Source organism: Scatophagus argus, chromosome 22 (genome assembly GCF_020382885.2).
Source record: "Scatophagus argus isolate fScaArg1 chromosome 22, fScaArg1.pri, whole genome shotgun sequence".
Lineage (NCBI taxonomy): Eukaryota > Metazoa > Chordata > Actinopteri > Scatophagidae > Scatophagus > Scatophagus argus.
Window position 1 is genome coordinate 10725870 of NC_058514.1, and position 17552 is coordinate 10743421.

The 17552-nt window shown below is 41.4% G+C and overlaps 2 protein-coding genes across 3 annotated transcripts; one reads left to right on the forward strand and one right to left on the reverse strand.

Annotated features, from left to right (window-relative positions):
* The first annotated feature begins 663 nt into the window (after positions 1 to 663).
* Positions 664 to 5159, forward strand: cdkn1d (cyclin-dependent kinase inhibitor 1D). 2 transcript variants are annotated; one of them, XM_046378889.1, is made up of 3 exons: positions 664 to 819; positions 3695 to 4170; positions 4377 to 5159. In XM_046378889.1, the coding sequence occupies exons 1-3, from the start codon at positions 809 to 811 to the stop codon at positions 4433 to 4435; spliced, it is 546 nt and encodes a 181-aa protein (XP_046234845.1). In that variant the 5' UTR covers positions 664 to 808; the 3' UTR covers positions 4436 to 5159. The 2 variants fall into 2 exon arrangements, with proteins under 2 accessions (XP_046234845.1, XP_046234846.1); XM_046378890.1 differs by lacking the exon at positions 664 to 819 and adding an exon at positions 969 to 1309.
* Positions 5160 to 5636: 477 nt separating this feature from the next.
* Positions 5637 to 17245, reverse strand: slc37a3 (solute carrier family 37 member 3). Its single transcript, XM_046378888.1, has 14 exons — positions 17110 to 17245; positions 14745 to 14939; positions 13419 to 13524; positions 13097 to 13189; positions 12870 to 12953; positions 12278 to 12423; positions 11763 to 11859; positions 11580 to 11664; positions 11070 to 11272; positions 10815 to 10956; positions 10544 to 10645; positions 10199 to 10398; positions 9830 to 9895; positions 5637 to 9605 (listed from the first exon to the last, which is right to left on the reverse strand). Exons 2-14 carry the CDS (start codon positions 14819 to 14821, stop codon positions 9513 to 9515), a joined length of 1494 nt encoding a protein of 497 aa, XP_046234844.1. The 5' UTR covers positions 14822 to 14939; positions 17110 to 17245; the 3' UTR covers positions 5637 to 9512.
* Positions 17246 to 17552: the final 307 nt, after the last annotated feature.

A 17552-nucleotide genomic window follows, 5' to 3' on the forward strand; every position in this document is an offset into this window, starting at 1 on the left:
ATGTATTTAGAATGTGATGCCATTAAAGTCCGTGTTGGTGTAATGATCAGGTGGCCCAGTACTTTTGTCTGTATAGTGTATTTGTGGATCTATATCCAGGTGGCTCTAAAACATTAAAGTAAAAATAAACAAGAAAAAGTGAATAAGTCATAAAATGTGTGCTTGTGCATGTGTTTCAGCATATTGTTGAAATTGTACTGTTGCAGAAAAATAAGTGAAATCCTCTTATGGCTTTACTTAAGGATAAGAACAGTTTAGTCTGTTAATTTGAACAGCAAAATATGTTTGATTTTCCTAGAACCAAATGCTTTATGCTTTTCACTGCTTTAACACTACAAGACACGAGTGAGTTAAGAGGTCAGAAAGTCACCACTTTTTCAGCTGTCAAGACAGAAACAGCAGCGTTTCCTCTTGACTTCTCTCTATTAACTAAATGCACACGATTGGAACACAGCAGCGTTTCAGTACTTCTGATCCACTTCATAGACCCGAGCAGCCCTATATGTGTATTTCCATATGAGGATGTGGTAAATCTGTAGGAGAAGTAGTGAACATGGAGTTGTCTGTTCGGGGTTTGGAGTCACGTTGCAGCTCAACGTGACTTGAGGCTGTGGGCTTGGTTCCAAAACAAAACGTGATGCAAGCACTACACGAGAATGTGTGTCACATTTGCCGGAGAAGGGGAAATGGCCGCCAAGTTATTTGACCTACTTCTGGTCTCTCTGAAGGAGAAGTGAAGCACAGAGGCGCAACAGGCTGCAGATTTTCGAGCAGGAGCGCGCAGACAGGATCAGAGGATTTTAGCAACATGTTAACAGGGTAAGAAACTGTTTATTATCACTATTAACACTTTTATGAAAAGAAATACAATAAAAACTGCAATAAATGCATTTTTATAACTTTTCTTTTTCGTGCACTATTTGGTTGCTTGGTTGTCTGCGCAGATCTGCATCAATACAGCTGTGGGTTGTGTTGCATTCAGTTGTAGTTAGAATTTACGACGACGATGTTTACCTCCTGGCTAAGCGCCAACAATGACTGTTTTGATGGAAACCCACGTGACTGGCTCCTCTAATAGGACGTCCCCCCTCCTGTCTCCTGAGTTCTTTACAAACAAGTGGTAGATAAGGGCTGAGCACGACCCTCCCGTGGGCAGTGGCCACGAACGCTTTTCAACGTGACACTGTTTGTATCCACGGGGCTGTCACGAACACCTTTCATTCCTCTGGATGAGCTGTGCGCAGTTTCAGGACGAAACGCTCGAGTCGTGAAACTTTTGAAAACACTTCGTGAGATACAGACGCCGATGGTGAGATGAAAACGTCATTTATTTATTGTCTTTTTGACGTCATTTTCAAATTTTATTTTTTAGCGTATGCTTATGAAGTCGTTTCTTTTTGAGTTGTTATGTTAGATTTGGCATCACTTGGACGTAGTTTTAAACTGTTGCCGCCGCTTTGCTAGTCTTGCTAACACGCACTTAAAAGTTTTAAGTAGTGTTGACAACACTTTTATGTGTTTGTTCTTGGCTGTTTATAAGAATATTAAGTTTGCCGTTGTGTGTGTAATGTGAGTGTTAAGTGCCTTGACAATCTGCGGTCTGTTTGTGTGTCGCATCTCATTGACCCACATCCGCACTGAAGCCGACTGCGTTTTCTCTTCACACTCAAATCATTATAAAAAAAAGCCTAAAAGTGAGCTTTTCTGCTGTTGTTTTATTGCACGATAGTTTGCTGCTGTTGCAGAGATAGCTAATTGTTGCATTTAAAACCGTTGTTTGGAGAGTTGGGTTGAATTACGCAGGGTTTTATCGGTGTTTTTTCTACAAGTGGGGACACAGACCAAAGTGGAAACCTGATCTGCATACCGCGCCCACTTTTCGACACAAACAACTTTCACTCCGAGAGAGCAGCTCTGTGGCTGGATAGGAAGCTTGGTTTTGTGTCGCTTCACTGAGTTTTTTTTTTTTTTATATATATATATAACTGTGCGGCTATGTAGAAAGTTGTCTAAATCTATTGTTAGTAGTGATTAAAGCAAAATACGCACATGCAAATGTTTGAATCGGTCGCCTACTGTGGTTGCAAACACCTGTTTTTTTTTTAGCTGTTTGTGTGAGGAGACAGACATCGTAAAATAACAGGCTATTTGACAAGTCAAAGTGCTTTTACTAGCTATTTATTCAATATGTGTCAAACAATTGCGCAACGCCCCCCCCCCCTCCCACCCGTCCCTCCGGGGGGGGTTTCTGTTTTCAAGCCGGCCACTTATTTCTGTGTTCAGCCTGGTTTATGGCTGATGGGCTTATGTGATGACTTGATGGTACTTTTGAAAGTGATTGTACATTTTTCCTGGTCGTGTTTTAACTGTGATGCCCGAGGATGACAGGACCATCTAGAGTTTAATTCGCCTATTAATTAAAATGTAATGAGGACTACAATTGAACGCCACTGCTAAAAAAAAAAAAAAAAATCCTGTGCAAAGTATACTGGCTAAAACCAAACTCTATTTGACTAAATAAACTGTGCATAAAAACTACTAGGCCTGCACTAAAATAAAGAATGTGACAATATTTTAAATGTTAACTATTGATTAGGGGTGTAATACACCTGAATATCAGCTTATTGTTTTTTGTACTGTATCAAATTTCAAAAACACTTGGTTGTTATAATTTGGTTGGTGTTAATAATTTGTAAAGGTTGCGGGTGATTTTTGTGCAACTATAGTCTAAGCTAGATGTGAGGGAAGGGCTGGATTAACCCACTGTGGGGCCCCTTTCCAGCTCCCCACGCCCCCTGTCTCAAAGCTACTTCGAGCCACTTGATTACATGCAAGTCATTATGTATTTAAGTGTATGCATATACACAGGACTGCTAAACAGAACAGAGCATCAAGAACAAAAAGTGTTACCACAGAAATATCAGAGATCTGTTGCGATTTGCAGCATTTTAGACCTCATACTGCAGAGTATTGCTTTCAGCAGCAGAACCATATCTCTCTCATCTCTACAATAGGTACTGCCCAAAAACACGTCATTTACTGCCAGCACATAGCAGATAAAGCACTGAGCAACCAGTACAGTGAAAGTCAAACAGAGCCTCACAAGCTCAGCAAGGGATTTGGCTATTATCCACCTACAGGTTAAGTTTTACTTCACGTAGAGAAACAGCAGGTTGTGATAGAGTAAACCTGAAAAATGCTAGTCAGAATTTCAGCTACTAGTGTAGAAATCAATGTCAGAATTCAACAGCGCTGCTCTAATTACATGTGGCAGATAGCAGCTGGAGTATGTGGGAAACATTCCTCACAAGGAGCCTACACGGGCCTTTTCTCCACGTGACCTGCTGACCTCTAGTGTCGACCTTTGACTGGCAGACACCAGAGCAGGTGGACAATCGGGTTCACTTGACACAGCAGAGCAGTGAATTTTATTGGTGATTGATTTATTTGGTGTTGGATCAGTTACCTGTTGCAGAAGTAATTACTCAGCGGGTTAGAACACGTGCGTTTGATCACATAAAACACAAAGGGGCCCAAGAGGGCAGATACTGCTGGTGTGTGTGTGTGTGTGGCGGGGCACTTAATGGCGTGTGTGTTTGTATGTAATATATGCCAATAAAAATCCAGATCACACCTAATTGAAGCACTGCAGGTCAACAGAGCCAACACTTAATCTCTATGTATTCTCTGACAGGAAAATGGCGACAGTCTCTCCATCGACATCAATGGCAGGACCAGCGTCTGACTCAGAACTTTCGCGCCTTGGGGGCATCGAGGCCTTGAAATTGAAGGTGGGACCGGTGCGGAGGAACCTCTTTGGGCCCGTCGACCACCAGCAGCTGCAGCAGGACTTTGAGCGGCTGCTCTGCATGAGCGTGGAGGTGGCCAACAAGCGCTGGAACTTCGATTTCCAGAGTGAAAAGCCAGGAAAGGGCTCCAACATTGAGTGGGAGGAGCTGCGCTGCCAGGATGTCCCAGCGTTTTACCGCAGCTGCACGGTTAGGCCAGTGCCGCTGCCACAAAGCAAAAGGCGGACATCGTCTTCGTCAAGCGAGGGTTCCCCGAGGTCCAGCAGCTCGTCCGGGTCTGGCGATGAGTACCTGGAGGTGACCACAAGGGGGTGCTATCGGCTCAAATGGCAAGGAAAACGCAGACAGTCTACCATCACAGGTAAGTCCATCAAACGTCATTTTTAGGAAACTGCAAATTTTTGTTTTTCAATTTCATGCTGGTAGGGGAGTGTCATTATTTTTGGACAAATCAAGGCTGCCGGTTTCTATATTTTCAGTCTTTGTGCTAAACTAAGCTAACAGAGGTATTAAAACTGTCTGAAGATTTTTTTTCCTGACTTTGCATTCTGTTCTTTGACTCTCCAGATTTCTTCAAGGTGAAGAAGACAAAGCTTCTGCATTACAAAGCTTCTTCTCGGCAGTAGAAAATCACAACTAGGCCCAACAGAGGATCACTTTATGGTCCACACGCCTCTACACTTCACCTCACAGACATGTGTCATATCATATGTATATATGTAGCAGTTTGTAACTGACTGTCCATAAGCTCATTCAGCGCGGGCTTAAAAACTCCTCTGACACTGCATACCTTTAATTTTCAGCACAAGGAAGCTACCTTTTCCCACCTTATTAAGCCCAGACCATAAAAACGGTTTTTGTTGGAAATTATAACGGTATATATATATATTCAATTCTGTATAGTGTTTTCTTCAGCTTTTGTCAATACTGTGAAATGATTTTGAATGCACTCTTAGTAACAGAAAGCGGGCTCCTCTAGTTTTAAGAGGCCTTGGATAGTATTTGACCTCAGTCCTCGACCTTTTTTCACCCTCTTGCTAAAAGTAATAAGAGGTTTTGATTAGATTTGTTACTATTCCTGGCCTCACGTCACACTCTGCCTTTAGTCTCACCGCACGGCTCCCAAAGCACGAGTCAAGCCAGAGGTCAAAACCTCAGCCAGGGCTCAAAATTTGGCAGCGCGACTCTGATTAGCTCCAGGTTAGAGGTCAACGGTGGAGGTTTAGCGATGCGGTAATGTGGCCATACCTGTGCAACAGTGACTTAAATTCTGAGTAGCTATATTAATGTTTCATAAGTGACTATTTATTTATTATTCAGAAAGCTAAATCGTTGTCAAAATAAAATAGATTAAAAAAAATAGACAAGGAATGCGTAAAACGAGGTAAGATAAGGTGTTCATGGAAACTTGTGATTTAAGTGTTAGGTTAAGTCTCATATACACTCCACCGTTGCCAAAAAAATTGTCCATAGATATTTTACACCATCACAACATAGCAAAAAAATACACCAAACATATTCCCTTTTTGCTTGTATTATTCGCATAATGGGGTTGTAAAAATTCCTTTTGGCAACAGAAAGAACCTACCTTATTTAGTTTGTATGATTTTGTTGTAGCTTTATGCTTGTAACAATGTAGCATTTCCCACTCTTTGTCTTCATGCAGTTTCCATCTTGTAGGTTTTAAATATGCCTCTTTTCTCCATGAAGGGAATGTAGTGTTTTTATCACTGTGCTGCGGCTCGGAGGGACCAAAACTCCACCTTTGATCCCTTTTTTTTTTTTTTTTTTTTTTTTTAATATATATATATATATATATATATATATATATGAAGTTAGGCTGCATCGCATTTTCTGCAGTTCTGGCGCCGCACTAAGTATTTGCATTGTGTATATATGCCTATAAGTGTTTGTGTATGACTGTGTCGGTTTGGTGTTTGTCTTGAGGGTTTTCTGTCCTGGGCTGTGGCAGCTGAGGCAGTTGAACCAAAGAGAAAATTGCTCTGCCATTAAATCAAAAACTCTTGACTTACACAAGTCGCTCACTGTTTTGGGTGATCAGTTATGGGTCACACAAAGTCTCAAGGATGTCCAGATCTTCAAAGACAGAGTGTCAAAACACCACAGAAGCTTAGCTAACAGTTTTGGCGACCAGCAGTTTTATCCCTACTCACAGAAATTCTAATTTGTATAAGGATAAAAAGCCATAACTTGCATTAATCCACTCTTACTACCTCAGCATGTGATTCAGTAAGACAAACAAGTTAAATACACACAAGCTAGATACATGAAAAAAACAAAACAAAACCAATGTAGCTCAGGTTGTTTGCATCGGCGGTGAGAAGTGGGGGGGGGGGTCTTATTATTCTGTTGTGGTGAAAGCTGTCGAGGTTTAGAGCTCCGTGTAGAGTTTCACATCAGGTAAAAGAGTCACTGTGTCAGATCGGGGCCCAGCTCCACTCAGAGGAAACTCCCGTCCCGTCCCCCCATGGGGTTGGGCGGCTTTTGTTGTCTCTCCCTCTCTTGCTGCCTCACTTTCGTTTGACAGCTCTCCCAGAGTCAGACAGACAGACAGACAGGCTCAGCAGAGGAGTCACTGGGGGGGGGGGGATAAGGGACTAACTTTAATAGGAAACGAGAAAACGTCTCAGACCCCTTCTGGATCAAAGGGTTTCTCCGGCCAGACAAGTGGCCTCCAATTCAGACACGCTTTTGTGTGCCCCCACTTTAAAAGGCTCTCAGCCTCTCTTTCATGACCCAGCCGGCTCAGTCTCTGCCAGACATCGGCATGAAAGCAGTTGTTCATAATCATGTTATTCTTTCATGGCTCAACAAGGCCATCGCAGATCTAAAAATAGCAAACACCATGGCTATTTGAAATCATTTTGAATTTGTCAGGATTGTGTGTGTGTGTGTGTGTGTGTGTGTGAGTCAGTGTTTGAGTGCACCTATCTTCTCAGTGTGTTAAAGAAGAAACTTTCAAAAGTCTATTAACTTATTTTGAGTTTGTATCATTTGTCAAGAGGGGAAATAATTATAAATTCCCTATTTTTGGCTATAACTAACTAATTGTGTTATTTCTGAAACTATATCTTTGCACTACTTTAAACATTGTTGACAAGAGAACTATTTTTTTAGTAATCTTAAAAAAAACATACAAATACTCATGGAGAAACTGAGGCACAGATTAGAAATTTCTTGACATTTACCATTTGTATTATTATGATATAAATGCTTATTTATGTCCTCCAGTCAGACTTGTGACACTGTTTAACACAGTATCTGATATTTGTTCATTAGTTCTTTGGGATTTCATTGCAGCTTTGTTCATTTTCCTCAAGTCTGTTTGGAGGAAATAAAATACATGAAAAATTGAGATAATAAAAGTCAGGATCAATCTGCTTTGTGTCTCTCTGTGCCCTAGCAAACTTTGCTTTCCTAATTCTCCTGTTGCAGCTATATAAAAGTGTAGCGTTTTTGTTTTTTGTTTTTTTGTATATGCATGAATGTATGATAATCTTTGTACACCAATTGTAATAAATGTGTTGTAATTTAATACTGGTATATGTATCCTTGCAACATGTAAGAAGTGTATTTGTATGGGATCAGAATCATATCCTTTTTGATAATATTGTACAGAAAATATTATATTGCTGGGTTGTTGGTGCACTGTTGCCTTTCATACTGTTGATTTTATAGTGAGCTCGGAATAATAAACTGTCAGTGAATGAGGCTGATATAAACCACAAAACGCTGGTCTAAAGTTTTTTGTTTCCACTCCTGTTTAAGTGTTGTGTACTAAGAGGAGAAAAAGCTTAAGGCTCCTTCTCGACTTTATGGCACCCTCTGGTGGTTTTTGAAAACATACAACTGATAATTAAATTATTTATTTATTTATTTATTTTTACTGTAAATTATGTGACTTAAAGCAACTTAGAGGCTGTAATAAATTAAAGACCAGAAAGAATATAGTAGTTACAAGACCAGAGTGGTAATATAACTAGCTTATCTAAAATATTCTGTAGGTCTGCACAAGATAGGTCACAATTTGCAAAATGTAATTTGCATTTATTTAAAGTGAAAATTTGCATTTACAATGGTTAAAACTTTAAAAGTACACATAAATAAAAAAAATACACCACAGATAGTGTTACACATTCCACATACATTTAAATGTACTTTTCTTTTATGTTTTACTTGGCAAGTCTCATTGTCAGCTCCACAGCTACAGGTTTAGTATTAGGAACTTGTCTCAAAAGCACTTTACATGGTGATTCATGTACCTGCATGCAATGGAACAAATTACTTGTTTTGTCTATTGGCCATACTGGCTGGAAAACGACAAGTTCCACTCTCTCTCTCTCTCTCTCTCTCTCCCTCTCTCATTTTAACCAAAATGATGACTTGATTAATGACCAAAGTGTCAAGTAATGCAGACAACCTGTCCAAACATTACCTGACATACAGCTGGTGTATGACAATTTCAACACTGTGATCATGAATAATTACAGTGTAAAAAACATTCGTCTTTTGTCTTACTTGGCTTTTAAAGCATGATAACAGACAATGTTTTCACAGTCACAAACAAATGTGCATTTTCTGCCACAAACTGGCCAAACTTTTCTCTTAAGCAATGTCAGTATACATTTTACACTTCGCTGCGTGTTGCATGTGCATGCTGCACTGTAAACTAAACGTGAGGGAGGACCGTGGGAGATTCTTCAAATTGCATTTCTGTCAGTTTGTGTGTGCAACTTAAGACACTATGACTTGAAGCAAAAAACATTCCAGTGCACAGGAAGTGAAAAAGAAATCATGAGAAAATATCAAGGCAGTGACAGATACATAACCAGAATTGAGAGGACCAGTCCCCGTACTGAAAAGGCTGAACAGTACATTTTCTGACCCTGATTTCACAAAATGAGACAAATCAGGTGAACATTTCCCAAAGTCCAGCTAAGATCTGAGTGGTTCACTAAAATCTTCAAGACTAAATATTTACTGTTAGAATACTACAGTGCAATATTCATTACCTCAACCAGAAACAACTAAAATATGATACATATCTACAAAAGATGACAACGCATTACTACTTTACAATAATTTTTCACATTCTTTATGCAATCCCAAGCCCCAAAATTGTCTCAGAGGGCAGGGAGAGAAGTTAAGAACTCCTGATTAAAAGGCCAAAATTCAAATTATATACACGAGTACATCCATCCATCCATTTTCTATACCGCTTATCCGTCAGGGTCGCGGGGGGCCTATCCCAGCCGACTACGGGCGAGAGGCGGGGTACACCCTGGACTGGTCGCCAGTCAATCGCAGGGCTTTTTACACGAGTAAATTCTGTGTTGAATTCACAGATTGGTTGTGCCCGACAGCAAGGTCCCTTTAAAAGCCTTTTCTTGTTTTTTTTTTCTTTTTTAAAATCAGGCACTTAAACTTAACCCCTAAATCCTTGTATTTACATTTCCAGGCTTTTAGTAAGTGGATAAGACTTCAGTGTTGTGCTCAAATACTCTCTGGATGCTCCAAAAATCAGTTGTTGCTGGCTCTCTAACCCCTGGTCACCTTGGACCTGTGGCTGTCAGAAAACGGTGTCACCAAAAACCTTCCAAAACTCACCTATAAGGTGAGTGTCTGAGCAGCCCTGCAGTGTTGTCACAGATGAGAGCAGAGACATCACGGCTGTCAGATGTTTCACAGCTGGTGGCGCAGTGCTTGCCTGTCTCTCCACATGGCGAGCACCTCCCTGATGAGCAAAGGGGCGATGAACACAATGCTGCCCCCTGTCTGTTAAACAAACAACATAAGAATCATACTGTAGTTATACAGGGGTTTTCTTCATTTGAAGTTGTGCGATTTCATGCTGGAGTGTTCCTCTGAGTAAGTTTTGTCGTTAAAAGTCATATTTATATCAATATGTTAAGAAAACAAAGATCTGTGAGATACAATGATTTGTCTTAGTAGGAAAAGTACGAGTGTGTCTGTTGTGGGTTTATAGGAAGTTATCTTACCATGACGATGAAGAAGTAGAAGACGCACATCCAGCCCAGCTTGCTCTCAATCAGGGACACCAGGTACTAGAGGAGGGTGGGAACATAAATTAGCTCTCAGGTTTTCAATTAACATGGAGCAGTTGTCGCGAGATTTTGTGTAGAAGTTGGCTGCGTTGGAAAACCTGCAAGTGCCCCACAGTGGCTGCATTCTGAAAGCAATCAGAGCGTTTCAACAGCTGAGCGCAGAGAGAGTCATCAACCAAACTTGTGTGCAGAACCATAAATAAGTTTTCTGTCTTTATTCTGTGATTTATTCTTTACTGGCTGTTAAGTATTTAATGCATTTTCTTTGTATTTCAGTTTTCCTTGTGAGATGTTTTTGTTCACCTGTCCCCCAGCTGCTCCTATACTCCCAGTTCCATCCACTATGCCAGTGACGGTAGCCAAAGCCTCCTGACTCCCCCTCAGAGCATCCTGTCTGCCCAGGTCAGCAGATATGGCGGAGCTTATCATACCAGATGGACCGCCGATGAAGAAGCCAGTGGTAGCCAATAGCACGGCGTTTATCACCTGGTCATTAGGTGAACCTGAAAAGGATGGAGAAAACAGGACTGTAAGGTTGTAAAACTGTGCCTGACTCTTTTGTAATGCCACCGCCAACCTCACATTTGAAAAGCAGAACTTCTTGAATAATGACCGAAACAATTAGTTGACTGTCAAATCTATACTCACGGCTGTATCCCACCAGGGCTCCCATCGCCAGCGCCAAACTAATGGCCACCACTGGGGCTCTCTTTCCCATGAAGTCAGATATCAAACCCTGAACTGTCCCTCCTGAAAGAGGGAGCCGACATCAAAACTCTACAGATATGACAGATTAGCTAAAGATTTTGTTGGCTTTTAGGCAAACATTGTAGTTGCAATTGTTTACATTCATTTTATATATTATACCACTTGATCGTTTTAGGTTAGGTTAAAATGCAGAAATTCGTCAGCCGCTCACCGATGATTCCTCCGACATCATACCACACAGACAGGCGGTCGGCCTCAGCCTCCTTCCAGCCGTAGTTGTTGCTCAGGTAGAAGGGGAGCCAGAAGAAGAAGGAGTAGTTGACCAGCTTCAGACATGCATAAGCCAAGGAATACTGCAGGACAAACAGGGACACAGTCAACACAGTCAACACGCTTTGAAAACTGGGTTTGCATCATCTTATGTCAGTTTAAGGTGAAGTGCTTGTTCAAAAATTTGTGCACTCACAGGAAGGACTCCAGGCAGACAGAAAGCCTGGAAGAAGCCGATTGCTTGAGGAGACTCAGGCAGAGGTTCCTCTGGCTGCTGAGCTGGCTGGTACCGCCTGCTGTTCACCTCCACCTCATCCTCCTCGTCGCTCATCAAAGGCCTGTGGCTTTCTGCGTCCGTCTCTAGCGGGCTCAGCACAGTCTCTGACTCCAAGCTTAAACCTGACAAAGGAGACTCAAGAGTTTAGGCAATCAGACACTTAACTGTTTCTATTTATTTCCCAGTATAAGTGTGACACTAATTCAAAATGTCTTCCTTGGGAGTAAGGTCAATTTAGAGTAAACAGAGTTCCATGGTCCTGTTGAAAAAGCAGAAATATGATCCATGCAAGACTATACAAACCTAAGCAGAAACTAAGATTTTGTCTTACATGGTTATGTGGAATATTGGCACATACTGGGATGCACCTAAATACACTTAAAGCATGCCAGGAATAAGTTTTTCTAACATGTGTATTGTTGTCCTTACCGACTTCTTTTGGTGAGGTAAGCAGGCCGAAGAACACCACCACCCCACCGGCAAACTGCACCACTGAGGTCACCAGGAAGGCATACTGCACACAGCGACAAACAGTGCATCATGTTAGCATTTAGCTATCGAGCATATTATGGTAAACGGTATGAATAAAGCCTGCGTTTGTGTGTGTCTTACCTCATATCCATACTTGAGCACACTAGAAGCCAGAAAGGCCCCCAGGATGTTGCCTACGGAGGCACAAGCACTCCACAGGCCAAACACGAAGCCACGGCTGGAAGAAAGCATCAGCTTCAGTTACAAAAACTTACAATATATGTATATAAATACATAAAAAATTTTAAAACGATGCCCTCTGTTCCATTTTCAGATCACGTGTCAACACACTTCAAATACTTAATCTAACAAAATGCACTAGATTTTATGAAACACACTCAGCTCGGTCAAATTAATACTTCTATTTTCAGCTAAATATGTTTACAAATTCTGCCAGTAAGGAAAACTCTCAGAATAAATGATGTCTGTGTGTTCGGCAGCAGCAACGAAGAAAGCGCGTTTTTGTGCAAGTGCTGGAGCGGTCTGTCAAAGCATACCTTAACAGACAGGAACTAGATGGATAAACCCTGCAGTTGTTAACCAAAGTTAAAATTAGACAAGTACAGCTTTCATAAAGAGAGAAATGTCACACACACCCTGTCTTGCCGAACCAGTTGCCCATGACAGCCACCACGCAGGGCCAGACGGCTGACTGCAGCAGGCCGTTCAGCACCCACAGGCTGCAGTACAGATAGATGTTGTAGATGTGGAGCCATTCAGTGAGAGTGCCAAACACAAACTCCTGCAAACACACAGAAAGCTACGGTTGGATTTCAAAACATCATGTGAATACTGGACACAAATGTCACCTGATCATTATTATTGCTTGATGCAGAAACTGCATTAATGCCACCAAAGAGGCCAGGTAGATACAACTGACTTAACTTCATCACAGAGAATTATGTGCTGCATGTGTGAAATAAGAAGTACAATTCTGTCTGTTAGGGCTGGCCATGTTTGAACCTGTATTGAGTGATTGAGATGCTTGCTTTACTTTTTTTTTTTTTAATTTTTCTTCCATCACATACAGCTGACAGATAAAGTAGTACTGACAATGAATCGCTGCCAGATTTGACACCATCTATTTGAAGATCACTAGTGAAATCGGTGCAAAATGTACAATTTGTTAATAACAAAAGAATCCTATGAATGATTACACCAACAGCCAGCCATGTGCTATGTACTCACCACCACGGCAGAGCCACACAAGCCGAAGCACAGCACATACCGGAGGTTCACTCTGTCCCCAACCACACCACTGAGATACAGACCCTGTGTGGACACAGCACCAACACACGTCTTAATTAATTGCCCAGGTTTTTTCTGAAGACACAGGTGACCATTCCTGAATGAACCTAAGCAACAGGAATCAGGGGTCCTCTCTGGTCCTACAGAAAATCATGTTTGCTACTCACCACTGCGTATGAGAATAGAAAGATGGAGTCCAGAGCTCCCAGGAACAGAGTGGCTTGCTTTTCATCTGCAAACAGATGATTGTCCTCCCATGTCTGAGACAGTCACAGAACAGTTAGTTAATCACATGCAACACAGGTTTAAACATCACAGACACATTAAATTTCCAGCAGCTAACTCATACGTTTTCTCAGAAAATCTGATGAAATAAAGGTAACTTTGCATCCTGTAATGTTTTTACTGAATCAAGTCAGAATCTATGTGTGGGAGAAACACTGGACGGTGCTGGATCGCATGCTGCTCTGTTCTGTCGGTGCTCAGTACCTTGTCAGGGGACAGACTCTCATTCTGGATGGATGGTGTCCACTGGGCTGAGATGCTCACTTTCACATTGCTGAACGTCTTCCTGGACGCATGTAGCAGCACATAGCTGAAGAGACAGAAAACAGGTTCATTCAGCAAGCAAAGGCAACTGGAGTTTGAGATTTATTTAAACCATCCATGTAGAATGAACAATACACCTGCGACACTCAAGTCCATTTGTAAAGTTTGCTAAGAAATGTGTTGTTTGTTCCCGATTACCACCTGTTCTCTGCTCACTTGTCTTTACCGATGCCAGAGGACTGAAGAGCAAGAGGGAGGATTTGTTTTGTTGTAAGGGTACAGACTTTTCAAGTACCCAAAATGATTGTGTTTATGAATAACATAACCTAAAATTTCCTGCATCCTTTCACATTGCAGACAAAACAAAAAGATAAGGCAATGTCAGTTTTTCACACAAAATTATTCTTGTTCTGTTCAATGTTACTTTAAGTGCTAATAGCTTGAAAAATTGCAACTATAAATGTAATGATATCATAACATAACCACATTACCTACTTGGGCTATTAACAGTCCTTTAAAAATTCTTTACGTGACCTACATAAGGTCACATGAGGCATTAAGAGGGTTAAATTCCTAAGGAGTTGCACATTAATTCTTCTGAAAGAATTCACAGGAAACACAGAAATGCAACATCTTTATCTGAGAAAAGGGAAACGAAAACCAAATTTTCTGCTGACCAGCAGTATTCACCGCAGGCTATGACTTACTGCAGGCAGCACTTTGCTTTTCTCCTGATAGGAGTGTCGTGACACGCCCGCAGACAGGTGATATCATATCTACTGTAATTGAAGATTAACAGTACTGGAAATAAACAAGTGGAACAAAATGTGTGCCAGGTGGACACAAATACACTTCATATCCTGCGCTGTTGTTCAGCATTCACGTACATTCTGAATTTCACAACACCAGCATATTACAACTGATTCTGACAACTTTTTAAGAACGTTTTAACAATCATGTCTATTGGAAATCAGTACTTACTGTCCACATTATCTGACCTGGCTTTACCTTACCCCATAAACCTTTCACCTAAAATAACAGCTCACATCTATTCATGTGCGTTTCTGTATTTTCTACATTTCATTCTTATGCAGCTTGTTGGGCGAGGAATAATTTGATTTTTGTTACAAACAAATCTCATTTTTGTAACTTTCCAGTGAATATTTCCGACGACAATGCAATGAAGCAACACGATTATTACTCTGAGGGGATGTCTGGTAACACAGGTTTGAGGAAGCTCTTTAGGGCATGGAGGGTGTTGCTTACCTAAAAAAGGTGAGCAGGAAAGCAACCAGGTGATGATGCGTGTACTGTGACAGGCAGCCACAGCACGAGGGAGGCATCACAGGGGCGACTGGAGGGAGGAAGAGGAGGTGGAGGGTGAGGAAGGAGGTGGTGGTGGTGGAGGTCGTCAGGGGGACCGGCAACAGGACAGGGAGGGAGTTCAGCTATGTTCTTCCACTATGTCAGATAAGACAGACACATCACTAGGGGAACAACAAGGAACAACAAGGCCTGAAAAGAAGCATTTAGAAGCCAATTTCAAAACTTAAAACTATTCTGATGGTTCTTACAAATTGTAGGAAAACCTCTTATAAAACCTCTAACAGCATAATAGCTATAGCACACCAGAATAGCATAATATAATATTAGTCATTGGCTTACTAAGGGATGACACAAAACTATGTTTATCAGTGACAAAATAGAGGGGTTCTCCACAAAATGGGCAAACATGCAGCCATGACTACTAGCAGCACAGGTTTAAAGTTGACCCAGTAGTGTTCGTGCAATACGCCATACTATAAGGGTGGATGTTCCTTCCAAAGGATGCAGTGTTTGAGTTCATACTCGATTTTGGTGAGCAGGTGAGGATTCATTTTCACTGATTTTACCAGTCCTGGATGATACCTGTACTGCAACTGTTTTGCTGAAAGTATCCATCTCCTTGGGGTGAAAGACGAGCATGAATAGATCTGGTCTGAATGCTGGGGTGGGCTCTGACACCTTCAGGTATCAATGGGCCTAGTGTATACTACTGACCGACTTCTAAAACCATTACACCTCCCCCACTGGCCTGTTCGGCTGGAACCATGCATCGCCTCATGTTTTTTTTTTCTTCTCCACACAGGGCTTTTTCTGTCCCGATACTGAGCACCAGTCCTGTCCCAGTGCCGACTCCTCGCCTGAATTAAAACATTTCTGTGCCTTGCAGTGTGGAACTCATTAGACAACTGAAATTGTTGTGTGTAAAAAAAACTGGCATAGCGACTGACTTATTAAGTCTGCTTAATAAGGTCGAGATCTTTGCCAACGTACGAAAAATTTAAAGACTGGATAGGTTACTTATCTTTTTTATATGCTGGTCAAACTATCATTCACTGTTCCAGCAGCTCTGTAGTATTGGCAAGGCTCCAATGTGCCCTTTTGGTTACCTACACTCTGTATTTCAGTTACATGTATGCATTTATGCTGTGCAAATGGGGAAGGGACTGGTTCCTCTGCAGGACCAGGCTTTATATATTCTCACAAAGAGTGGAATGATAATGATTTTTAATAATCACTGCTTACTACATTAAATGTAAATTAGCCTCATTGGTTCATTCATTTACAACTAGAAAACACAGACCATAATCATGATATGTATTCTTCCTACCAACCATGCCAGATTCGAAGTTTCATCCGAGAAACACTGATACAAAAGTCGAGTGGGCTTACTGTCATTTCCCTAATAAACCACTTCCCATGATTTACGAGGTCTTCTGCTCCACCCATATGCTCAAGGAACATACCAACTGGTGTGTGTCAACTACATTATGCCTCAGACAAATAAGACAATTAACAACGTGAATATGGGCCAAGTCTGAAATATATTCATAAATCTTGAATTATGGTGTGTGCTTCAACCAAAGCAAAGACAACCACTTTTTCTTTTATTTTCTCTTGTATTTCATAAAAACAAAGCTTTCACCAAGAGTTCAGTTCACATTACAAGCATGCAGTGACTGTCACCTGCAATAATTTCATTATCTTCGTTTCATTTTAAACAGGTTTTTAAAGGCGGGTTGTTCCCTGCTATGTTAGACAAACTCCCTAAAGTTAAATACGACTGGAGTCAATTTTCTAACCTCTGCAGTTAACGTAAGAGTAACTGACAGGTGGGATAGTTACACTGTGTGCTGTGTGCAGCCCACCACACTGAAAGAGAAACTATGAGCAGGACGTCCTGTTCAAATGAAACTATCAGTTGTCTGTAATAGAACACAACAGACAGGCATTCGTTTGTACATCTTTCTGCTTTCTGTGTTTTAAGAAATGACTTAGCTTGTTCGTAGAGGAGCAATTCGTCTTTAATTTACCATACACATTACAGGCATGACAATTCAGTCTACTCTGCCAGCATTTCGTTTTTCTTCCGAGGAAACCACAGAGTACTTTCAGTGCATCTCTGCCTCTCTGAGGGACAACTCACCCTGTGTGGTCACACAGCCTTTATCTAGCGTTAACGTGACATAGCCAGTTCCGGTTTTGTTACACCTTAAATTTAGGGGAATAAAAGGTCTGTGAACAAATGGCTGACAGTTACAATTTCAAACTCCTAACAAACCAGAAACAAACTATAGTCCGTCCTTACCTTTCCGCTCAGGTAACCTCTGGCTCGGCTTCTCTCGATGTGGCAACAATCTGCGAATAAATTCTGTCACCGACGTTGTTTTTGCCAGCAGAGCACAGCGACGCACTGCTGCCACTAGCAGGACAGGAGTGGAACTGCAGGCGTAAGACACAGAGTAGAGTGAATGGAGACAAGCAGCTGTTCAGCCTTCACCTGTCACTGTACCACTTGTGGGGAAGGGCCAGCCTATCATTGGCTGTAGGAAAATCCTTACATAGTTCAAAACATGCACCGCCACAAATCCTTTTCATTAAACTCTCCGGTTCAGGGCCTGACACTGTTACAGGGACCCACGCTGAACTTGGTCATCACTTGAATTCTGGTAAGCCTGTAAAAAATGATACACAGTTAGTTTGTTTATTATGTATGTATTTAGCATATACGTGTTTAAACTCTATAAACAT

What these genes read in the sequence shown, in the direction of transcription:
- cdkn1d (XM_046378889.1), top strand. An exon ending in CAGACAGTCTACCATCACAG is followed by an intron (nt 4,171 to 4,376) that starts GTAAGTCCATCA and finishes TTGACTCTCCAG; the next exon opens with ATTTCTTCAAGGTGAAGAAG.
- slc37a3 (XM_046378888.1), bottom strand. Translation starts at nt 14,821, where the DNA reads ATGCCTCCCTCGTGCTGTGGCTGCCTGTCACAGTACACGCATCATCAC. An exon ending in GTCTGCCTGGAGTCCTTCCT is followed by an intron (nt 10,957 to 11,069) that starts GTGAGTGCACAA and finishes TTTGTCCTGCAG; the next exon opens with TATTCCTTGGCTTATGCATG. An exon ending in AGCCCTGGTGGGATACAGCC is followed by an intron (nt 10,399 to 10,543) that starts GTGAGTATAGAT and finishes CATCCTTTTCAG; the next exon opens with GTTCACCTAATGACCAGGTG.